Below are 24,835 nucleotides of genomic sequence, written 5' to 3'. Positions count from 1 at the left end.
GAAACACACTGCAGAAGTGTCACCTTTCATCATTCTCACTTGCGATGGTATCAGGTGTACTTTGAACAGGCTTGTGTCTGGCTAAAACTACCCTTGCGCAGGATGGGTGGGGTAATGTGGTGTGTGTTTAAACAGACAAGGTAAGGTCCCCCGTCACAATACGTGCTCAGGCAAAGATCAGGCTTGAATGGAATCCTTTACCTGTAGCTCTGGGGAAACTGTACACTGAAAATCTACAACGAGACTTCAGTGCCCGTCAAAACCACAATGGAGACAACTAATGATACCACAAAAATCCTGGGGAAAGGTCCTGAATACCTTCGTAAACAAATGGATTTAGAGAGTGAGACAAAAGGACGCATGAGTGCCGTGGAGAGGCTCGCCGCAAGTAAACCAAAATACGTCAAAAGCCAACAGGTGGTTAACTCAACTCAGGAGCCAGTGATTAGCCTTGGATCGGCCTCTGTGAGTAGCACTGGGTCCTCTAACCGAAGCTCACACCGGGATGGGAATCTTCCTACAGGGAGTCACTTGACAGGGAATACACTCACTGTGCAAATCTCTTCACCAGTGCAGGCACATCGCTCCAGCGCCAAAAAACGACCAGACTCTCTTTTAATTTACAGACAGAAATGTGAGTTATTGAGAGGGCCAGCAAATGAACGGAAACACCATATAACCCGTAAGTTGTTGCTCAACCCTGTGAATAAAAATGCCCCATTATCCGAGGGGACAGATAAGGAATGTGAGTCTCAGGGCAACGGGGGAAAAATCACCACGCCTAAGGAAACAGCAAAGGAATGGAATCCACATGTAGTTATCTCTAAACCGGAGAGCAATGGAGTGACAGAAGAGTGCAGAATCAAGAACAGTGACTCTGGTACAAAACCTAAGGCTGGAGTTGTAAATGCATCTAGTGGTCTCCTGACAGTTCCTGAGGTTGAAAGGAGGTCTGGCAAAGGAGTCAGTCGTTCTCACTCTGATATCAGCTCCAGGTATTCCAAAAACTTTGCAGACTTTGATGTTTTTTTCAAGTACTGCGGGCTGGACGGTGAGGTCATTGAGTCTTTGGGGAAGGACAACTTCTCGGCTCGCTCAGATGAAATTGCAATAATGGTTCGGAGTGTCAGTGTTTCCACGTCAGATGATGGCTTTTCCAGGAACAGTAGTGACAGCGATGCGCTCATGGAGGAAAAGCTGCACGAGAAGATACGTCAAGAGACCTCAGTTATTGAGCGCAACGCACGGATTATCAAGTGGCTGTACAGCTGTAAAAATGCTAGTGACACTGGAAAAAAGTTACGAGATCTTCACTGATTGCGCTTTTTCTTTTTACCAAGTGATGTTACATAAAAGTTATATTTTGAGGACAAAGATGGAAGTAGTTTCTTGTTTTTGGCCTTAGAAAACACTGAATGATACCCTACTTTTCCAACTGTACCTAAATCTTAGGATATGTATTGTGTATGCTTCATGTGTGTGTGTGTGTGTGTGTGTGTGTGTGTGTGTGTGTGTGTGTGTGTGTGTGTGTGTGTGTGTGTGTGTGTGTGTGTGTGTCCTTTACTGATGACTTTTCTGAGAGCAAATGATGACTGGGTGATTTCTTATTTTTTTCTAATTTTTTTTTTACTTGCACAGGACCATCTATGATCTCAGTTACACTGGAAACAGATAAAATACAATGTCATAAAAGCGATACAAAAACAAAAAGTATTTACATTATTCAGCTTCAACATTTTTAGGATTACTGGCTTATTTAATATAATACTTTTGCGTTCTATTCAGACTCTATAAAAAAACATTTCTGTATTAAATATGGTCAAACATGCATACAAGAAGGCAAGCAGTAATTCAAAAGAATTCAGTGAAGTGCTGTGATATGAAGCAAAAACATACTAGTATGAACTAGTTTGGGATTATTTTCTTTTTTCATAAAAATAAAATACTTTTAAGTTCAGTGATTTTGGTTGTGAGCCTTTTTAAAGTAAATGGCCCACAGTCATATAGACTTACATTGTTTATAAAAGCTATACTGTATTTTTATGCGACTATAATTTAAAGCTTTTGAAAATGTACAAAATTTGTCAACATGACATACTTCCTGCTAATGATAACTCAACGTCTAACAATGCTGCAGCAATTCTAGCTGTAGCTTTTTGATGAGTTGTCATCAATGTTACATAATTCATCTACAAAACATTTGTGTGTTTATTTATTATTCATTAACATGCAATTATTTTATACGATCACTTATAAAATGTACTATTTGTAAAGAGTGGTACTATTATTTTAAGATAAAAGGCTCACAGCTCATGGCCTTTTGATTCTTCCCAGGAACATTAAAAGGAGTCTCACACTGATGCTCATAAATTCTGCTCCTCTGCGAATACCTTTAGGCCACCTCAAACATGAAAGCATCCCTAAATCAGAATTTGTACAACCTGCCTTTTAAGTTTATAATCCAATAATGTGCACTCCCATTTCTCTCGGGGTGAAAGGTATACATTCCATCACACCAACACACATGAAGACACACACACCCACACACAACCTGGAGACTTACTCTGAGTTTACCCATAACTACTGCCTGCCAAACTCTGACCATAACTTATCCTAATGTTAAAAGATAGCTTTAATATATAAATTTGAATGATTTAGATCATGAGGATTTGTTCCCTTGTCCACATACAAAAAAAAATTTGCATGTATGTGTGTAAATAAATTTAGGTCACCACAACAAGTGTAATATCTGCCACCCCACAGACACTCAAATGCAAACCACAGCAACTGATACAAAAAAATTTACGTATGGAAGATCTGCTTATATTTAACAGATGTATGAAAAAACATTTGAGGAAGTGGTTATTTTCCTCGCAAACTTTCCCTTAGATCTGTTAGGGGAATGTGCTTAATAATCTGATCGGCTTATGTCCAGTGACCCGTTGTTGTTGTATCTCTCTCCCAAGCTCCGTCTGCTTTGTCTCTTCATTGCTTTCTCTCTCTTTTTGTCTTTTAGCCAAGTTTTTTTTTATTCTTTGAAGCTCAGTGGCTGAACATGAGCTGGGGGAAAGCAATGGAAAGACTGTGCTTGACGCAGTATGTTAAACGTATTGCCACCTATTCAGTTTCACTCATTGTCTTCTTACAGAGAAAGAAACAAACAATATACGTTATAAGTTCATGTGAGTGGGCACAAAGTAGTTAGCTGGTGCAGACACACCTTTCACTTCTCCAAATGCCTGACTGACTGTTTAGTACAAGCCTCCACTTGTTGGTTGCCAAAAGTAGAGGTTACCTGTTGATAATGATAGTCATCAATATGTGATTATTGATTGTGAATGTGAACTCACTATTGCTACAAGTTTGCATTTAATTTTGTTTTTTATATGTAAAACTTAAAATTTTTGTACTCCTAGATAATTTGTATATCTTTACCACCTTTTGCCCAGTTTTACTGCTACTGAAAACATAAAACACAAATAAAACTGTTTTTACAAGTAAAATGTTGCATGAGTATACTCACAGTGGGTGGAATGGAAATGTTTGCTAAAGTTTAAAAGTTTTAACCCAGGGTGAATATATTGTCTTTGAATTACTCCCCTGCGACCATGATAAGCGGAAGGGAATGGATGGACGGATGGATTGATGTTAAACTACTTACTCTTTTATTAGTTGTTCTGTTGGTTATGAGAATTATCAATTACCTATACACTGCCACTTCATCAGTTACACATTGCTAACACTGGGTTACCTTCAGGGCTGCCTTAATTCTTCTTGGTGATGTGATATCATTATTATTATCATATCATTACATTACATTGCTGCTGATTTTTCAGCTGAAGATCAATTATGAGAATCTCCTCCTCCACCACATGCCAAAGGTACTCTAGGTGTCTATTAACTGTTTCTTATATTCTGTTTTTCCACTGTACTTGAGCCCTCCAACTGCTTTATATACAAACACACGTTCATCAGTGGCATGCCGTGACTTTTACAGAAAGGCAAGCAGAGACAATCGTCACCCCTCACACCCACTACACACACAAACAAACACACCTTCTTCAAAAACACCAATTTAACAAGATAAACTGGATCAGATTAAAACATGCCATTTGTGCTGTCCATCTGCACATCTTCACGTTTCTACACTCCTTCCTGGCTGAAGAGATGTAAAATATTTCTAATAACTTAGTTAAATAAATATCTACCATATTCCCCCCACTTTTTTGTATTGTTAACTGACAATGACAAGTGGTGGAGGAACTTTTCAAACCAAAAAGCAATAAAAAACCTTACTTTACATAAAACTGTATTATTGAAAAATTGTGTATAAAGTATCAAAACTAAAACTATTCTGCAGAAAAATGTCACTAATCAGTGTTAAATATTATTTTTTATCACTGCTCCATATGTTTAAGGTTGATCACATTTTAAACACTGTATTTCTGTTTAATTTTCAGCATCAAATTCTATAAATCACACATTTGTCGTGGCTGTCCTGTGAGGACCGCATATCTATGAAAAAAAAATCATTTGTTCGTTGCCCATCTTTTCTACATCACAAATGTTCTCCAAGGTGGCCAGTAAGACAACTAGTTGTGTTTCCATACGAAGCATATTACTGATCTCAGAGCAATGAAAGCTCCCCTCAGCTTACCATGAAAGACCAGTGGTTTATCCAAAAAGGACATGCACAAATCACCTGAAACAAACTGCTGGCCTCCTAGCTCCAGTTATTGTTAATAGGAGACAGACACGCCTTCAGAGATGGAAACAGCTACATTTTTCTGTGAGATAAAATAAGCACAGCTTTCAGCGACAATAGCCAACTGCAGTCACAAAATAGCAGTAATGTAAAGGACAGATTAACTGACAGGAGGAGCTTTATGATGAGGGATCACTTCACTTTGCTATGTTATAATTCACGTTTATTTTTAGATTTGACAAGGCACGCTACTTGCTTTGCTTGTCCTGATGGAACATCACTGACACTACCAGTCTAAAGTTTGGACACACCTTCTCATTCAATGTTTTGTTTTTATTTTTGCTACTTTCTACATTGTAGATACATAAACAATGTGGGCTTTAAAGATAATTAAGAAACTTTCTGAAGGAAACCTGGGCTTGTTAAGAGAGACGCCATCCATTCCACTTTGGATGGAGAAGCTCTCATTTCTAAGAATCTGGCCAAATATATTAAGCCCCCCAAAACGTGACGATCCAGAGTTGGGACCAGGAAACAGAGTTGCAGTCTTACACGCCTCTCTGCAGCTTCTCTCCTCCCATTATCCCCCCAAAACCCCATCCCCTCAAGGTCTGTGTCAGCTCCCAAGCAGACAAAAAAACAAACAAACTAAAAACCGGCAAAAAACAACTGAAACATAAAAAACACAAAGAAAGAACAATACAGTATCATCAACAGCACCAAAGACTAAAACAGTGAAATGTGGATTGTTGAACATTAGGTCTCTGTTACTTCATGAGTTAATAATTATTCAACAAATCGATTTATTTTGCCTTACAGAAATACAAAAATGACAGCCTCAACACGGCATTTAATCTGTTGTTAGACTCAATTGGCTCAGATCAGAGCTCAGATAAATGCCATACAGAGTTCCAGTAGCACACACATCCCTACATCAGCTGTTCAAAGGAGACTGTGCAAATCAGGCCTTTATGGTCAAATAGGTGCTAAGAAACCTCTACTAAGGGAAAGCAACAATCAGAAGAGATTTGTTTGGGCAAACAAATGTGTGGGGTTCAACACATTGGGTCTAACCCACAACCCTGAGATTAATAATCTCATAGTCTTGAGCTAATCAAGCTCCACAGTAAGCCTTCAGTTCATGTCATACCAACATTTAAGACAAGTTCTTCCTCTGACCTCTAATATAAATAAAGTATTTACACCCAGGAAACTCTCACTAGATAGTTTTTCTTTTCAAACCAATCTTTGTAAACCCTAGAGATATTTCTGTGAGAAAATTCCAGTAGATCAGCAGTTTCTGAAATACTCAGACCAGTTTTTCCAATGTGACTGATTAACAGGTAAATGTAATAAAGAGGATGTATATAAGTAGCAACAATGCCAGCAGATATGAGTGGGTATATATAGATTCTGGATAATGTTTGAGCTTATTGTATCCAGCTTATGGGACGCAGTATCCAACAACAAGACCAAATTGTCAGTACCTGTTTTACTAGTAATATAAAATTCTTAGTCAGTACTCTCATGTCACTCATTGTTATTGCTTTATCATAAATTAAATAAAATGATAATTGATTTCATTTTAAGACATATTTAATTATTCCAATATTTAATTAATTAATTATTTCATAGTTCCTGTGCTGCTGTCTATGAATTTATTTTCCATGTAAATCTCACTGATCAAAATCAAGAACTATGTCTAACACTGATTTAATCAAAATCATTGCTTTGGTCTGAAGTCAGTTCTTTCAGTGAACACTGCTCAATACAAGTACACAGAGTTTGAACTTGCATGCTTCTAGTTCCTACTTTGCAAGTACACTCAGAAGTCAGGACTTCTGAGCATGGAACATCCAGCTCACAGTGAGACAGTAGAATATTTGATGACATCAGCTCACTTTCACATTGTACTTTACTGCCTTTTAACCCTTATGGTTAATATTCACCATGAATATTGTGAATATTCATTGATTTTTTTCAAGGAGAGGGTAGAGCTGGGTGAATGGGTGGGTGCTTTCACTCCTGCCACTAGCACTGCTACATGATTTTACATTGACGTGATGGCCAAATAGGTCCTGCAACATTGGGTACGAAGGGGTTGTTCAGTTGGTTGCATTCTCCAACCTTTACCACTAGATGACACTAAATTACACACACAAAATACATAAATGAATACCTATTAAATTCATATTTTAACCACAAAGAACTCCCACTGCAAACCATATAGGACATTAGACTGTATTTTTAAGCTCAAACAGGTGACGTGACAATAACAATAAAATTTTTGAGAGCCGGTGTACAATGAGTCAGGGCTGCTGAATACGTACAAAACTTTGAAAGAAACATGTTCAAACGGGGTGTCGTTTTTGGACATCCGAAATAGCTGCATTTTTTTAATTTGCATATACAGGCACAGTATTCAATTGACCTTGCTCTGAACGACTTGCGACTTAAACTGAAGAGAATAACGTCATTTGAAACAATCAAAAGTAAACTTATCTTTTCACATCCAGTTTGCAGCTTTACGCCATGCACATCAAAGCAGGAAGGTCCCAGAGTAATAAAACTGTGACCTAGATAACGTGTCATAAAATATACGGCTTAAACTTAAACCATACAACTGATGTGAAAAAACAGTGGGTGGGGTGAGAAAATAGTTATTTATTCAAGTTAAGTCTTTAAAGCGTTTCACAACATTTTTCAGCATCAGTCAGTCACTCAAAGCTCCAGCAGACCAGTTACCATCCCCCATCTCAAAATCAAAACACAAGTACATGTGTGCAGTCCGCTGTCACGTGTCGAAGAAAGCCCCCAACAAAACAAATGGGATTAAAAAAAAGCTGTTGAGTGACAGGAGTGATTATCCAATCGGCCTCCCGAATCTGGGTAGCAACAAGATAAATACAGACCTTTTGACCAATCAGAGAGCAGTAGGGGGCGTGAATTGACGAATTCTCGCGCTTACTTCCGTCAATATTTCCAGCTCCGCAGGAGGGGAAGGCTAGAGACGGAAGCAGAGACACAACAGAAGAGCTGCTTCTCTTTAACGGTTTGTTTGGCCGTTTTTCAGAAATTCACAGTCTTATACCAGCGTAGCGGAGATTCATTATTTTCTTCTTGTCGTCATTATTTGTTTTGGGTCGACTGACAGCTTCGTGTTTGATAGCTAAAACGACTTTAACAGCGCCCGCTAACGCTGTCATTGTCCAAATTCTGAAGGTAGAAAAATATATAATTGCGTCACGGATATTGCAAGGTATGTTATTTAAGTATATTAAAACGCTGTGGCTTAGTCTGGCCCTTTACATACGAGTGTTAAATCTGTAAACGCGCTGTAACAGGGTAATTGAGAATGGCTGATGGCCCTCTGCTTTATGTGATATGCAGTTGAAAGGTAGCTGCAGGCTACAGTGTGAGAAACCATAATAATACTTTTTATTTTCACCTTTTTTAACCAATGCTGGCATAAAATATAAGAATCTATGTGTGGTGGGATTTGTTTAAAAACAGTCAGTTTCAATTTGTAAGCTTTAAAAAAAATCATCTCAGTGTTTTTGAACTGCCATTAAATTGGTGATATTTATAACTTGTTCACCTTTTCATTTAAAAGTTGTTGTTTTTTTCAGTAGAACCTAATGTGAACATAATGTGAATATAACCGGTTAAATGCTTAAAACTGTTTGTGAAATTTTATTGTAGCATGCTGTATTTAACAAGGACAAATTAGATTTCAAAATTTCTCTCTTCTTTGCATGGTGGCATCAAGAATAAAAAAATCATTTTCTAACAAAAGCTGGTTAAACCTCCAGGTGTGAAGTAGCAGCGGCCCTCTCTGCTCACAGTCTCACACCTGCCAGACAAGATGCCTTTCTTGGGTAAGGATTGGAGATCGCCGGGGTGGAGCTGGACAAAGACGGAAGATGGTTGGAAGAGGATCATCTTGTTCGGAGATGTTTTGGAGGACAACAACGGAGAGATTGATTTGAAAGAGTAAGTTGCCTTCACCTTTATCTACCTTTAATCAAACTTCTTTGGTTTAGTATCATCTCTGTCTGAGCTCTACATATTTAAGTAGTCAAAAATTCACCCAATTAAAGTGCACTTTAGCTCTGTATCACATTGGTGACCTGTCCTGGGTGTACCCCACCTCTAGGATAGGCTTCAACCTCCCTGAGACCCTCATAAGGGCGTGCAAAAGAGAATGCATAACAGTAGTATATCTAAAGTTTTGCTGCTCAAAATATTGATACAGCCTAAAATGGAATGAAAAAAAAAAACGAAATTGCTGGTCATCTTCCTTTAAAAAAACAAGGAGTTTAATCAGTTTTGAGTAAAAGTAGATCATAGTTTATTGGCTTACATTCATTGCCTTATATGGCAATATGTTTGTAGTAGCTTGTATGTACATTGTACTTTGACCATTTTTAGTTTGCTGACAACATTTTGGAGTGCTGTAAAATTTTATGAGTTATATTAAAAGTATAGTAATCAAAACAGGTTGCTTTTATTGTATAATCCAACTGTGCCTTTAGAGGCCAATCTATGCCTTCAGTGGATACTCTAAATTGGATTACAGAATCACAGATTTCTTAGAAAATAGAAAAGGGGAAAAAACTAAAAGGAGCAGTGGTGAATGATTTAATAAGGATACATGAGTGGACAGATATCCGCTGAACAACATTTCTCTGGATATTTTTCACATTTTTAAACTTTGTAAGACCTACAAACTCTTTCAGGCTTCTTTTATATGTGTAAAATAAAAAAATGTAACCACAACAGTAGGCTAATTACATGTAATACCTGGCTTAATGGATCTAATGTCATGGGTTGCTGTTTGCTGTTACTGAAGAATTTTCTAAGCTATGATATGTGTTAATCCCTAACTGTAAGTTGACTCTCCTTCAGGATAATACTGAAGCTAAAGGGGAACTGGTGTAAAATGACCTGTTTACACAAGTCTGTTATAGAGATACCTAATAGCCCAGGGTTAAAGGGTACATAAGGCAACAATTCACTAATCATTCAACCACTTATTATGAGGGCCATAGCACATACAGTTGTGCTCAGAGGTTTACATACACTCATTATGGGGATGAATGTTGTGGTAATTTGGGTTTTTTAATGATTTCTTTGAACTGTTCTTTTTCAGGGGTGGAATGATTGTACAGCATACATCTTTAATGACTTTAAAAACAGCAGGACTTTCACACAAATTGAATTTATGAGGAGTTTTAAGTTGCACAGGGTCAAAAGTATACATATGCGCCCACTAATATTTGGTTCAGTGTCCCATCTCATGCAGATGCTTTTGCTATCTGGCCCAGCTTCCTCTGTTTTTGCTTTGAGGCAACAGTGATGCTCAAAGCTTTTTCTGTCCAACATTCACACCCATCCAGACTCTGATGAGCACATCGGGAGCAACTCAGGTTCAGTATCTTGGATGCAAACTGGAGCAGGGATTGAACCTTTCAATTTTGTAGGGTACCTGCTTTTCCTTCTGAGCCACAACCACCATCAGCAATGACATTGGTTCTCACGATGACTGTATGTAAACTTTTGACCTTTTATGAGGTGATTATACTGTACATTCCCATAATTTCAGCTTGGTTTTGCCAAAGAGTGTTGTTACAGAAAAAAGAATTGAGTCGACATATTTTAACATAGTTTTCAATGACATTGATTTGGCAGTGAATCCTGTAGTTCTGTAAGAGCAAAGAGTGTTTGTAGTTGTGTTTATGTGAAAAAGAGTCTCCTAATTATGACCAATTATTTAATTGTGACAAATCTGAATGTGATATCTCATCAAGATTTCTCAATGCTGCAGACTACTTGCACAGCAAGTGACAAAACACACAAACCGCTCGCTGTGAGAGTGGAGCAAATATTGATTAGATTCGATTTTCATCTGGTTCTGCGTATAAGTCACATTCTTTATTGATTATTCTTGTGATTCTTCCAGTTTTCCGTGTTAAAAGAAAGTAGGCCTACTTGAGCTTTCAGCGTAATTTCACCTTTTCCTTAATCATCTCTGAGTCTGAACACAGTGTGGAGACTTCGGGTAAAGGCTTGGATGTGACTCGTGTGAAAAAGCTCCACTACTATGAGTTCAGAGTTCTGTTGCTTTGCTCTGTGGTTAACAATTCTAGCTAAAAAAAAAACCTCTTTAAAGACACAAAATTCCAGCAGAAGGTCAGTTTAGCAGAGGTGGGACCAAGTCATTGTTTTGCAAGTCTCAAGTAAGTCTCAAGTCTTTATCCTCAAGTCTCAAGTCAAGTCTCAAGTAATGTCAGGCAAGTCAGAGTCGAGTCTCAAGTCACTGGTGTAAAAGTCCGAGTAAAGTCACAAGTCTGAAACTTTGAATTTCAAGTCCTTTCGAGTCTTTAAAAAAAAAAACGAAAAAAAGCATGTTGCAGTTATGCTAAATGTAAATATTAGACCATGTAATTTTTTAATCTGTGTTTTTCTCAACACATGACAAAATAGTGAACTTAGAAAATATACACAAATTGTGAAATTGCACCTCTTTAAAATGCAGCTCAATTAAACCTAGCTCCAAGAATAATTTTCACCGACAGTTCTGAGATAAGCTGCATGTTATTCTTGGATGCGGTTGTAGGACCGGCTTTGAAATCGCATGACAAAAATATCATACATAAATAAATGAATTTTTTTTTTTAAATATCATTTAAAAAAAAAAACTGCATCACCAACGTAGCCTGGAAAACATTTGCTAGTTAGATGAAGTCAGCTATCTCATCGTAGCATATTTATATGCATATTTATAATCATACGGTTCTTGGAGTGAGTGCATACACTCATGAAGTTTAGTAACTTCAGGTCACTGCAACAAGCCCAGGTACAGTTTACCGACGGATGGGTGCAGGACCTTGAAATGCACCGTGTAGAAAGTAAAGACCATCGTACGTATCATAAGTTTACCAGTCTCACAAATCGTCGTCATAAATACACATTCCTTAACCGTTTATTAATAGGACCTTTGAGCTCAACGGTAATTAATTAGTAGTGGAAATAATTTCTGGTAGCATCACAGAAATGTAGCAGTGACAACAATATTGTATGCTGTAATCGTACTGGGCAATTAGTGATACAAAAAACCTGTTTTATCCTGTGAATAAAAGTATATGTTTTTGTCAATGTACCATAATAACAGAAGCGAAACGCAATATTGTGTCAGGACAATTCACTATTTATGCACAATAAACAAAGGAGCATAGCGCGACAATTTCTGTTCAGCGCCAGACTTGCTTGTAACCTATATCACCAATTATGTTAACTACAACAGCAGACTGACCTTTGTGTAAATGCTTGGAGCAGATTAACCTGTGAGCTGGAGGGTTCTGGGACGTTATATTTGATCTTTGAATGGCTGCAATCCAGGCCATCCATCCTCTTTGTTACTTCGGAAACATGGCTCGAACAATTTCTCTTCAACGACGTAATCCGATAACAACCGATCTCTTTACCCGTCGGCTTCCCGTGGCTGTCATGCGACCGGCTATTGCAGTTAATAACACAACAGCTTCTTGACATTTTTGTGTTTCTTTTTATCGCTGTGTGACTGATTTTAATTGAAAGCCTGCGTGCGCTAGTACCGCTTGCCACGAGTTCCCAGAATCCTTTGCGGTTCTACCCGTGAATGACGTCACATTTTCAATCTCTATATAATATGCATGTTAAATTTTATATTTGGGGTAAAATATCAAGTCTTTTCAAGTAAACCGGTTCAAGTCCAATTCAAGTCCCAAGTCATTGGTGTAAAAGTCCAAGTCAAGTCACAAGTCTTACAACATTTTTTCAAGTCAAGTCTAAAGTCATAAAATTAATGACTCGAGTCTGACTCGAGTCCAAGTCATGTGACTCGAGTCCACACCTCTGCAGTTTAGGTCTGGAATAATGAAACAACCATGTGGTAATAATGACAGAGAGTTCACAGCCAACCTCAGGTAGAGAAGGCTGTTACCGTTTGGGAAAACTTGGAATTTTGGTTAGAAGAATTCTGGATTGTAGAAGGGTAATTATGCTGACTGCATAATGTATCAGGTAGTGGGAATTTGATTTGCTCAGTTTAATACTGGGAAGTGTTACTCCATTTTCTCACAGAGCCCTCAATCGGGGTTTTGAAATCCTACTAAATTCCTAATGAAATAACCAAATTGTTATGTGTGTATGTATGAAGGTCTTTGATCAGATTTATTTATGCTACCTCTACAAGTAGTTCTGTCTCAGGTTGCCGTCTTATGAATGTGGTGAAGTTTTAGAATAGTCTAAGCATGTGTGTTTTTGTTTGTTTATTTCTTTTAAAGTGTCAAAGTTTTTTGTTTTCGATTTTTTTGGCAAGTTTTCAAGGTTTTAATCACAGCAAGTATAGTCGTGCTTCTCTCAGGGCATAAAGTATTACAGGGTCATAACTTTTTCACTTAAGCATATTAAACTTTATTAGGGTGTTTTGGCTTGGTGTTTCTTACTAAACCAATGTTTCCAATAGTGCCTTAAATCTTAATGTCGCTGCAACTCTTAGTATAAAGATGGACTGACTACAACTGATCGACTGCCAAGTCTCTCTCTAAATGTTGACATGACTGTCAGACACTGTCCAGCATCCGCAGAGCATTCTCAGAAGGTTTTCAAGTAAACATTTTTTTTTTCCATTATTAAACAGAAAACAGGGGAGAGTTGACAGGAAATTAAATGATAGGAATATAAAACAAAAGCTTAATGTTTCCAATTACATGGTCCGTCTCAAACCACCAGGACACAGTGGATTTTTCTTGGTGAAATTACAAGAATAAGACCAGAAGTGCTCACGAACCATTAAATCGCTTAGAATTGGTGCCATAACATCTAGGCTTTTATGAGGTGATTTACATCACACAGTTCAACTTTTTTTCTTTCTGACTACATAGTAATATCATACAAACAACTTCTGAATGTGACCTGTGTGCAGTATATACAGCTAATCCTAAACCTCTGTGCATATGACACTTCTTTTTCACACACGTTCATCGTGCATGCTGTTAGATTGTAACAAAATGAGTTGAAGTTAATGTGCTTGTGAGCAGGTTAGGTTTGAAGCATAAGTTGCCATGACTGAGCCTAATCACGGAAAACTACAGGTTACACCTTAGGTTCCCTCTCAGAATTGACATCATAACTATTTTACAAGCCTTGGCTTTTATGATAACAGTGCATAATGATAACCTCCAATTTCAAACACGCTGGCTGTTGTGTGTTCAAATAATGGGGCTTAGTGGATTAAAGACTTTAATGGCAACAGCTTGTTGAGATCAGCTAAACCAAAAAAACATCTTCTGCTTTTCGTCTTTCTGGTTTATATTACACACTGCCCCTGTCTGCAGCTCATGTGGCCTCCCACAGCAGAGCTCATGTTGTTCTCCACAGGAAACTTGTATTCTTTTGACATGTGCCAACTGGCAGTGAGCAGTTGTAAAAATGAGGAGACAAGAGGGGATTTTCTGTATTCATTCATTTCTTTTTGTATGTATTTTTTTCTGCTCCAGCTTCTTGTTCTGCTTGTGTTTTGGAGTTTTACTGGATGGAGGATTATTAATTGCCTCATTGTATATGACTAGGCATTTATATGTTGGCACGTCCTTCTACATCTTGAATTTATCTGACTCCCTCGCCTCTGTTGTTTAGAAATTTGTTGTTTATTTTGTTGCATTTTCATTAGAGTTTACTGAAAAGTGATCTTCTCAAGTCAACTGGTGACATCTCTGATCATTGTGAGGACCAGAGACTGTTGATATGGTGGACAATAGTTCATGAGCAAGCCTCATAAAACGTAAACACACACGCAGGGTTTGGTTCGTGTCACGCTGGTACTGACAGGGTGGAATTGATGGCATCTCAGTAGCAGTTGGTGACGTCCCCTTCAGGCCAGGGGAATTTTCTGTCTAACTAACAGTACTTCTCGGTACCACAGTGACTCGTCAGCAGTCTTTAGCCTGTCATCAGACAATAACTAATTACATCATTTAGGCAAATTGGCTGCTCTTCAGATGCAGTCTCCCTCCACAAAGCCAGTGACCTCATGGCAACCGAGGTACGTTTGCCAGGCGACCACATGTAGGCCAGAAAGAAAGGAGACAATACACTGGGTGTGTACTAGAATGGTACACAGTGTTACAGAAGTACTTCAGATCACAGTGCGTGTGTAAATCTAAAACAAACTGGTCACTGATCTTCATGCTGTCGAGTGTCAGTTGAGTGTTTGAACCTCAGTTTAATGCTCATTTCTCTTACAAGTAATCGTGTAAATTGATTGAACTTAATCAAATGTGTTTGTCTACTAAGAGACTAGAACATCATCTAAAAGTCTTCATACTATATTTTGTATTCGGTTAATTTCCTTTGGAACTACGTGTTCCCTTCAGGGCCCTGTTTATCTTTTATTTGAGGATTTTAAAATGTCCACAAATCCTTTTGAATAAGTTGTTCCTTTGTGATGTTTTTATTGGTTCCTTGGAGACGGTTATTCCATGTGCAGCCTGTGTAAGAAAGTCACCCTATTGAATTCCACCTTTTTATAATTCACTTTGACAGATTACTGCGTTTGCAAGTGTGTTTGCGTTTATGCCTGTGCAACTGGATAAATGGATAGAGACAAGGGATTACTGTGGAGCTCATTCACTCTGATCAGCTGACTCTGTAGTCAGACAAGCAAAGCCATGTCTTTACTTATGCTGGAGAAAATTTAAGTTGGTCTCTTATTCCATAAGACCAACTTAAATATGCTTCTGGAAGTATATTAGAATTGATAACCAGTGTAATGTAGAACAGCTGTGGCTCAGGAGTTGATTAGATTGTTCATTAATCAGAAGCCTGGTGGTTTGATCCCTGGTTTGACTGTTTTACACGTTGAAGTGTCCTTGACCAGGAGACTGCATACCCAGTACGTCCACTGGTTTATTTGATCAATAAAGTCCACAGAATAATGGACTTAATGGTGTGAATATACGTGTGAATGGTGAAATGTGGCTTGCACTGTTAGTGTTTTGATAAGTTCAAAAGAAAGGACTGTATAAATACCATCCATTTGCCCTAGGGTCTTATTTGGAGCTCTCCTCGAAGATGTTTTCCATGAAAAAATTCCCTTCGTGCCTTAACATGTATTAAATGTAACTCTACCTCTTTTCCTGATTTTATTTTATTTTTTTGATTGTTAGCATGGACAGATCAATGAATATGCAAAGTTGTCCCTGTCCTGACCCCTCCGTCTTCACTAGTCCACCCCCGCTATCTTTGTGCTTCTGCGAGGCCCCACTCGCAAGATCTTATTCTACATTGGGGTAGACAGGATTGGTCCAAACCAACTTGTTTTGCAAAAGAAGAAAATCCAGTGCTTAAGAGCAGGAAAAAGAGAGGAAAAAGTCACAAAACATATCAAATGAAGCCGCATGGGACCAACCGCACTGGACATTTTTGTCAATGCACCAAATATACAAGTTCTTCAACCTCTAGAAAGCAATCGGGTAAAAAAAAAAAAGGAAAAAAGCATCCACTAGTTCCAAAGGTTAGCATGATGCTAGTCACATCATAGAGATATAGCAGCACAGAAGTTGGAAACACATTTTTAAAAGGTATGAGATTAAAAAACAAGTCTGTGTGTTATCAGCAGACTTTCCAACTGCTCGCTGAGCACTGTTGGGAACTATTTAAAGACTACATGACCCATATGATGACCCTGAGTTGGAAACCCCCACTGACAGGACTCTGACTTACTCAAGGGCTATGGGTGCACCATGGTACAATGTACTATTGCCTCATAGAAAGAAGGTTCTGGGTTCTAATCCCGAGCCTGAGCGGACTCGGTAGATGCTACCTTTCTGTGTATAGTTTGCAAGTTCTCCTTGTACCTGTGTAGATGCATGTTAGGTTAACCAGTGATTTTGAATTGGCTTTAGATTTAAATATAAGCATGTCTGTCTTGTCAGTCATGACAGGCTGGTGACATGGCCGATAAAGAACCCACGTCTCACCCTATGACACCCAGGGAGGGGTTAGCTTACCAAGAATTCTCTCTTAGCTGGCAGTGTTGCCGCTTAATTTAACCAATGGATTATTAATGCAGTGTATCAGATACCAGCTTAGTTCAGTAATTTGATCTGTCTCACAACGCTCATTAGAAAATCAGCGAACCAGAACTCCATAATCACACTCTTATTCATGATTGAAGTTTTGCAGCTTGTTTTTTGTTTTTTATTGTTTTTTCACATAGATTTATTTGTAGATAGTTGTTTTAATTTGTTTGTACTCAACAAGTAATTTGTTTTGTGAGTATTAGTTAATATTTTGACCTGAATTTAGTAAAGACATAGTAATAATTTACCTAATTGGTGGTTTAATTTTGTGGAAGTAGATTGAAAGAGTAGAGAACAGGCACAAAGTAAGCAACAAGTCTCTCGCACAACACAGGACTGTAATCTGAATTTTTAGCCTTTTTATGCAGTAAAAATGGTAAGAAACGTCTTCACAAACCCTGGGAACATCTGTATTCGCTATGTTGACTTGAATGTGACATGTTTTAATTCGTATTTCTGTTGGAGCTCGGCCTTTTTGAGTGTTCTCCGACAGCAATGTGAAGTTGAGGTCAACAACGAAAATGCTAAGTTCTGTGTTATCAAAAATAACACAGCCCTGAGGCAAGAAACAACAAAGATTAGATACAGCACGCTTAATGTTCTGAGACCTCTGTCCGACATGTTTGACCTTGGCCTGCATATCAGTGTAGCAGTAATACAACAGGTTTCCTTCAGTTTCTTTTTTTCCTCTGATCTTTAATTATTTATTTCTCACACTGGTTTTCCCTATAAGTTCAGTAACACTACATCACCTAACTTGGCTATGAGCCATCTTGCCGTGCAACTGTGACACACAGGCTATCAGTAAAAAGTCACTGATTTGCTTCAGGGCGACGCCACAGTGGTTCGGTGGTTTGTAATTACATGGTGTTTTCAGACTTGCGTGGAAGTGTTATTAATGCATTACGCACATGTTTCCTCTGTCCAAACAGGCTCTGCAATGGCAACAATGAAAATCTGTTTGTTGGAGATGTGTGTGAGCTCTCCACCACAAAGAGGAAAAAGGACTTCTACAACAATAACACTAAATCCCAGTGTGAGTTTCAGCTGCACATAATCACTGTTTTGGCTCGGGGAACTTTTTGTGGCATGAAGATTAAAAGCAATGTGTACAAAAGTGCAAAAGTCAGTGAGACAGAAATAAAACTCTCAGGGATTTGGATTAAGGTTGTGCTGCAAATGTTGTCTTTTTTATCAATTTGTAGTGTCCTCCGTCTCCAGATGCAGTGCATCCATTATAATATTAATAAGCACATCAGCAGCTCTTGTGCACCTTTTGAGGTTGTCTAGCTTACCTAAGTACTTCTGCATTTTATAGCTAAGATTTACATAGAAAATCTGAAGTGAAGTAACTTTTTATACTTTTAATAATAATTTGCCCTTAAATGATCTTGAAACTTTCATAACTATCAGTTCTTCTAGAGAGCACAAATTGATTGTATTATATCATTATCCTACTGTATCAGTAAGACTTGTAATGTAATCCATACAGAAACCCTTAAACAATTTCAGACTTTGGAAATGTTATAATGTTCAATGTTGACTCAAACTTTTGCAAATAAATACATTTTTAAAAAGTCATTAAGTTTCAGGTGAAATATCTTGTCCCTCTCTTGTCATTAAAATATGTAAAATTCAATGATGCACAACTGTAAGAAAGCTTTCATTAAAATGTTTGTTTTTGCATTTTTTTTTAGTTGTTTTCACAGATAAATGGATCTACATTCAGAAAGGGAGCACAAAAGAAGTGAGTACTGAGGCGTTTCACACAAAGGAGCGATTGTCTTTTAATGGAAAATACACATTAGTCAGTTCTTTAATTAACAGAGCTTGTGTGCACATGTTTTTTCTGATGTGTACCTACAGCGACATGGATACTGCACACTCGGCGAAGCTCTCAACCGGCTAGACTTTTCCAGCGCTATTCAGGACTTGAGAAGATTTAATTACGTTGCAAAAGTGAGCATTGATGCTCGTACATGATGTTAAAGAAACCTTTTAATTGTATGACTTATATAGCGCATCTTAAGCTCCTCCTTTTTTTTCTGTCACCCACAGCTTTTTCAGCTAATAGCCAGATCGCAGCTGACGTCTTTGAGTGGAGCTGCCCAGAAAAACTATTTCAATATCTTGGAGAAGATTGTACGAAAGGGTGAGAAGACCTGACATGGGGTGTCTGAGGGATAAATTGCACATACAGACTCTTTATTTTCATTATTACTTTTGGTGTCAGCGGCTTTCAAACTCTAATTTAGTTTTTTTCAGGGCGTTTTGTGTTGGGAAAAGTAGTTTTTATGTTTATAGATTTTTTGTGTGTGTGCGTGTGTGAATGTGAAGCCTTTGAGCGATCAGAACATGCTTTCTCTCATCCTGCTGTTCAGTCGTTGCAGTCTCATGTTTAACCGCAAAACCAATAGGGCTAGCATGCTCCATCATTACAGGGTTACAAAGGACAGACCAGGACTGTATTTTTTTTTTCATCCTTCAGTGGTGTGTATATTTCTGGTAAACACATTTTAGTTCTTTTGCAAACTTGAAGCTTTTTTGTAAAAAGAAATATTAGTTTTCCATTTGTCTTTTTGTTATGTATATGGGGTGGTTTACGGCAGGAGCCCGCACAACAACAAAAAATGTGTTATGATCCTTAAAAAAAAATTCCTCAATAGCCCTGGTGTTTTCCTTCATGTTTCTCTTTTGCTTGTGTTTTTATTCCAGTTCTGGAGGACCACTATAACCCACGCCTCGTCAAAGAGCTTCTACAAGACCTGAGCTCCACCCTGCACAGTCTGACCATCCATGGCAGGTGTGTCCTCGTGGGAAACGTCAACATCTGGTTGTGCCGTCTGGAAACCATTGTTAAATGGCAGCAGGAGCTGAACAACCTCCAGATCCCCAAGGTATTTTTATTGAAATCGCAGAGTAGGTGGACCGCAGAACTTCCAGACAGCAATCTAAAATAGCAGCCATGCTGGAAATCTGTCTGCGCTGACTTGTCATAAGAGTGCTGTTTAAAATGAGAAGTAGGCTAAAAATCTGCCTTTTTATTTACAGTGCTATACATGTAGCTCCATTTGTACCTGCTTATGAATTATGACTTATTGACAAGCTGGTCCAATTTACAAGCTGAATTTAATGTGGGAGAAATGTGAAATACAGAAGTGTTGTTAGTCCACTATTTATTTTTGGTGATTCTTGTTTCCTCAGCAAATGTGCACTGGCATGTCATTCAGTGATTTGCCCCTGCACATGCAAAACAAGATCCTCTATAAGTTCTCTGATGCCTGTGACATCATTAACTTGGGACAGGCCACACCAACATTGCACATCCTAAGTGAGAACAACACACTGTGGAAGAAACTCTGCCTCTTTCACTTTTCGGACAGACCGGTGAGTATTACACTTAATCATTTGAGCTTGAATCTAAGGTTTTATTACTTTTAGTCATACATATATAGTCGAGTGTTGTAAAACTGGATTGCTTCAGAACTAGAAGTAGAGCCCATGTTAACCACTAGAGGGCAGAGTTGGCACAATTTATTCACAGCTCGCAAATGAGCTTATCCTCTAGCTCTTACACACACACACACACACACACACACACACACACCCAAGCACACTATCTTAGACCTTTCGCACTCTTTCAGGATTGATGTTAATGAGGAATTGTTCTTGATTATATCTAAATACACACTGTTCTTGTTTTAATTGCATCTATCCCCAGAGTGTTTTAAATAGCTGGTAAAAGTTTCTTTCCATCCATTGTGTGTGTGTGTGTGTGTGTGTGTGTGTGTGTGTGTGTGTGTGTGTGTGTGTGTGTGTGTGCCCACTGCATTTTTGCAGTTCTGCAGGACTTTAGCCATAACCAGGAATGACAATGTGGACTGGAAGCTGATGTATTTCACCTTGCAGAAACACTACCCCATGAAGGAGCAGTACGGCGACACGTTGCACTTTTGCAAACACTGTAGCATCCTCTTCTGGAAGGTAAACGAGACAATGCAGCAGCAACAGTCTAAGCACGTTTCCTTATACTGATTTATTGATTTTGGTGGGAGATTTGGTGGGGATCAAGATAATCAAAACCTGTAGGCACATATGTAATGAATAAAATCTAACATGACTTGTAGTCATGTAATAGTAATATGACTATTATATTATAAATTTAGTTCACCAGACTGCTATTCTGAAATAACCTAACAGGTTTAGTCCAAGTTTAACTGCTTGCTGTTAAAAGAAAAGTCATATCTTTATATTTTGAATAGTTTACCTTCCTTGGTATTGCTTTTGTATTTTTAACTCTAATTATTTAATATTCAGTTTACTCTAAATTCTTAAAGCCAGCAATAAAAAGGTTTGCTGAATCAAAAAGAACCGCAGAGCACTGCCTGTAGTGCAGATCCTTGTTCACGATTACAGTACAATAATTTAAAAAAAATTATAGTGTCAAGCAAATTAACCGACTGGTTTGCTTTCAGCAGCACAGAAAATCTGATCTTTTAACTAACTAACTAAGACAGATATCATGTTATAGCAAGATCAGGGAACTTCTAGAGATACAGAAACTGAACAGTGCAGCACTTTTATTAAAAAGTATTCTTATACATTCAGTTTCCTCTGTTTGTTTCTTTATTTACTTGCCACAAACTCGTTATTATCCTTTCCTGGGTACCTAAATTATTTAACCTGCTGCTTTCTCTGCATCCTTCTCCTTGCTTGGCACCCATCCTTCCTGCCTCTTCTCCTGGTTCCCCTTGTCCCTGATACCTTAAGGATTGCCATCTGGCTTTGTTATTGAAGGTACTTTATGTCCCATAATGCTTTTCTATTTCTTAGATTGCCATCTTGTCTCATTTCCCCGATGATTGCCCCGATGGTCCGATTTCATTTCCTTGTATTGAGTTTTGTCTTTTGCTGTCCTGTCATCGTGTTTTGTAAACTCTGACATTGTTTCCGCTGACTTCTCCTTTAACCTGCTCCGGTTAAAATAGATTTTTTTTTCCCCCTGAATGTCAGCTGTCACTTTGTCCAACATAAATATTTGGACACTTCCATGTGCTATCATCCAGAACTTGCTCACCACATTTTTGTAAAATCCTTCCTAAGTTCTGTTTAGTTTTCACAAGCTTATCTATCAAGTGTCACATCACATTTTATCTTTTATATGCACTTAAATAGGCCGTGTGTTTTTACCACGAGTAAACAGTGACACATGGCCCTGAGAACTTTTAATTAAAACTGCCATAACCAGTGCTGTTATGTTCACAGTTTATGACATAATTACTAAATCACCCTAAGAGTAAGAGCTCGCTTCTGTGCTGTAATCAGTTTTAATTCTACTCTAAGTAAATGCTAGAATCATGACTGCGCCAACTCGGAGGTTTCCCAGTGTGCCTTCGTTCTAATGATTAAGCTGTTGACTTCCTTCCAGGACTTTGGCCACCCGTGCACAGCCAACGATCCAGACAGCTGCCTGATGCCCATCTCTCCGCAGCACTTTATCGACCTGTTCAAGTTTTAAACCCTCCATGCTGTTTTTCACCTGAAGCATCCGTTTAGCATCACTCCCACACCAAGAGGTGTGTACAAGAACTTGATGTCTTTAACCCAAATACAAAGGGCTTCAAAGAAATGTTTTCTTTATTTCGTTTACGTCTTTACTTCCTTACGCACAATTATTTCCGTAAATTGAGGAAAAATTAAATGAGAGGATTTCTCAGAATGTTGATAGAAGGTTATATATAAGCAAGGCTTTCTCCTTTCGCATACATGTTTGTCTTTTAAGACAAGAAAGGTTGCTCCTTACACAGGGAATAAAATATGATGTAAATGCAATGTGAATATTTTGAAAGGAAATATATGTAGAGCAAATCTTAGCATGTTTATGTTAAGTACAAAGCCCCCTAAAGATCATGACTGGAGTTCTTTTCATGTGGAATTTAAATTTAAATCAAACATTGAAGATAGGACTTTCAGCCTTAAGGGATTTAACAAATGCTGTAAACCTTAATTGGACACCACTTCTTTGTGAAAATTGATAGTCACCCAAAGCATACTGTAAAAGTAAACAAAAAAGAGTTTCTCAAGGCAAGGAAATGGGATATTCTTCAATGGGCAAGTCAGTCACCTGATCTCAACCCATCAGAGTATGCTTTACAGTTATTAAATACAAAACTCAATGCAGAGACCTACAATCAAGAAGCCATTGAAGGTGGCTGCGGTAAAGGCCTGAGAGAGCAGGTCCAGGGAAAAAGCTCAAAGAATTTTCATCCAAGTATTAAAAACTATCCTCGTACCTGAAATTTTGTTAACTTGTCCAGTCGTTTTTGATCCTCTGAATTTGAGGAACTGTGTATAAAAATGGCTGTAATCCCCAAACAGTTAAAGCAAAATTTCTCTAAAACTGCTTAAATCAAAGCTGAAAGTCTGCACAAATTTTGAACCTAACTGCAGACATGTATTTTTATTTATTTTTTTAAATCACAAAGATGCGTTTCTAACGAACCATAAAATAGTCACATTGATATGAACTTCCTTTCCCCTCACAAGCGGGAAAATGAAAGGATATGATTGCATCATTACAACAAAGCGATCTACGACCATAATACGTTCATTTGTGTTCTGTCAGTATCAAAAGCAGTCTGCCCTCCATTCCCTGTGATTGCAGGCGTCGGTCCAGTTCAGTTACTCTTTAAAACTGATTGGAAAAAGATCTCTGAACTGGTTGGAAGCATTTCTTCTGCCATTAGCTGTTGCTGTATGTTTAGTTAATGTTATTGCACCAGGCCTGTCATAATAGCACTTCACAATATTGATATTATTGCACTACTACTATCTGCTCTATAGGCACACTATATATATTAAAATATTTGAGATGCATTTGACTTTTGTAGCAATAATGCTATCAGTCAAATTCATTTCTAATTTAGTTTTTTTTGTGCGGCTTTGTTTTGTTTTTTGAATATATTAAAATCAGTTACCATAACTATACAAAAAGACACGCCACAGTTATCGCCTTTAGAGAGTTATTGTAACCTCCCCAGCTTGGACTTTGCCCACTGCTGTGTTTCAGTCTGTGGTGCTATGGATGTCCAGCTGTAGCAGGCGTGGTACTTTTGATATTTGTGGTGCTTCTGATTTATGTATCAGCAACATGAAGTAGCATCAACACATTCCTGACCCAGTGCAAGTTTTACTCCCATTAAAAGCAACCATGTTCCAGCCATTATTGCTGCAGTGAAGGCACGGTTGCCGCTAAAGTGACTTAAAGCTGTCTGCAGTCGTTTTCAGAGATCCAGTCTGTTTCTTTTGTATAATACAGCTCAACCTTAAATTCATCAGCCAGATAAAAGGTTATTGCGAGGTAAATGTAGCCTGGCGAACTATTCTGTTGAGTGATCTTTAGGGGGCTCAGTATGTAAGTAATGGTAATGTGTTTAAAAAGAAAGTTTAACATTTATTGTGTGGCAGAAAAAGATGACTTGTGTTAATCTTTTATTTTTAATGGGGTTCAACAGCTTTTTGTTCCGTTTCATTTTGGTGGCATTTTCCTACAATAACTGCATGCTATGTTTGCGTCTCTGTTATGTTGTCCTCTGTGAATACCTGCCGTGCTCTGTGTACATCAAAAGCGTCAATGCGTCACGCACACACACAAAAGAAGTAAAACCCCATCAGCTGATCAGGTTGTTCTACTTTTGTCAGAACTGTCATGTGACAGGTAAATTGCAAAGCATTATTTATGAAAAAAAAGAACATTTTGTATCCTTCCAACTTTTGTAATACCCCTCTACTGTTCCCATACTCTTGATGGTACTGTCATGATTTTTCCGGGGCAGGAAGTAGCTATTCAGTAATAAATATTTCTAAAAACCTGTTTGTACTCTGTTATTACTTGATTGATGAGACTCAATTTTCTGAAGCCATGTAATCAAGTTAAAAAGGAGACTGGAAAACAAGAAGTGAAAGATCACATTTTGCCTATTTGTAAGGGTTAGATTATGTTTTT

The 24,835-nt window shown here is 38.0% G+C and overlaps 2 protein-coding genes across 4 annotated transcripts; both read left to right on the top strand.

Moving 5' to 3' along the window:
• On the top strand, nucleotides 1-3,503 carry fam110c (family with sequence similarity 110 member C). The gene has a single exon (XM_086264548.1). The coding sequence runs from the start codon at nucleotides 268-270 to the stop codon at nucleotides 1,315-1,317; it is 1,050 nt and encodes a 349-aa protein (XP_086120674.1). The 5' UTR covers nucleotides 1-267; the 3' UTR covers nucleotides 1,318-3,503.
• A 4,135-nt stretch (nucleotides 3,504-7,638) lies between these two features.
• fbxo25 (F-box protein 25) lies at nucleotides 7,639-24,695 on the top strand. Of its 3 annotated transcripts, none has more exons than XM_086264094.1 (11): nucleotides 7,639-7,757; nucleotides 8,518-8,698; nucleotides 17,763-17,866; nucleotides 18,528-18,577; nucleotides 18,697-18,789; nucleotides 18,889-18,982; nucleotides 19,546-19,727; nucleotides 20,035-20,217; nucleotides 20,671-20,814; nucleotides 21,601-21,627; nucleotides 22,259-24,695. In XM_086264094.1, the coding sequence occupies exons 2-11, from the start codon at nucleotides 8,571-8,573 to the stop codon at nucleotides 22,346-22,348; spliced, it is 1,095 nt and encodes a 364-aa protein (XP_086120220.1). In that variant the 5' UTR covers nucleotides 7,639-7,757; nucleotides 8,518-8,570; the 3' UTR covers nucleotides 22,349-24,695. The 3 variants fall into 3 exon arrangements, with proteins under 3 accessions (XP_086120220.1, XP_086120222.1, XP_086120221.1); XM_086264095.1 differs by lacking the exon at nucleotides 7,639-7,757 and adding an exon at nucleotides 7,769-7,964; XM_086264096.1 differs by lacking the exon at nucleotides 21,601-21,627.
• The last annotated feature ends 140 nt before the right edge of the window (nucleotides 24,696-24,835 follow it).

Source organism: Aulonocara sp. 'chitande type north' Nkhata Bay, linkage group LG15 (assembly GCF_057382095.1).
Source record: "Aulonocara sp. 'chitande type north' Nkhata Bay isolate Kocher_YH1m ecotype deep benthic linkage group LG15, A_spYH_male_GT1.1, whole genome shotgun sequence".
Taxonomy (NCBI): Eukaryota; Metazoa; Chordata; class Actinopteri; order Cichliformes; family Cichlidae; genus Aulonocara; species Aulonocara sp. 'chitande type north' Nkhata Bay.
The sequence above is the reverse complement of the archived record's forward strand: the minus strand, read 5'-3'. Positions and strand labels throughout refer to the sequence as shown.

Coding starts and splice junctions, on each gene's coding strand:
- fbxo25 (XM_086264094.1), top strand. CDS start 8,571: ATGCCTTTCTTGGGTAAGGATTGGAGATCGCCGGGGTGGAGCTGGACA. Junction 18,790..18,888: donor GATTTAATTACGTTGCAAAA/GTGAGCATTGAT, acceptor TGTCACCCACAG/CTTTTTCAGCTAATAGCCAG. Junction 20,815..21,600: donor GTAGCATCCTCTTCTGGAAG/GTAAACGAGACA, acceptor TGATACCTTAAG/GATTGCCATCTGGCTTTGTT.
- fam110c (XM_086264548.1), top strand. CDS start 268: ATGGAGACAACTAATGATACCACAAAAATCCTGGGGAAAGGTCCTGAA.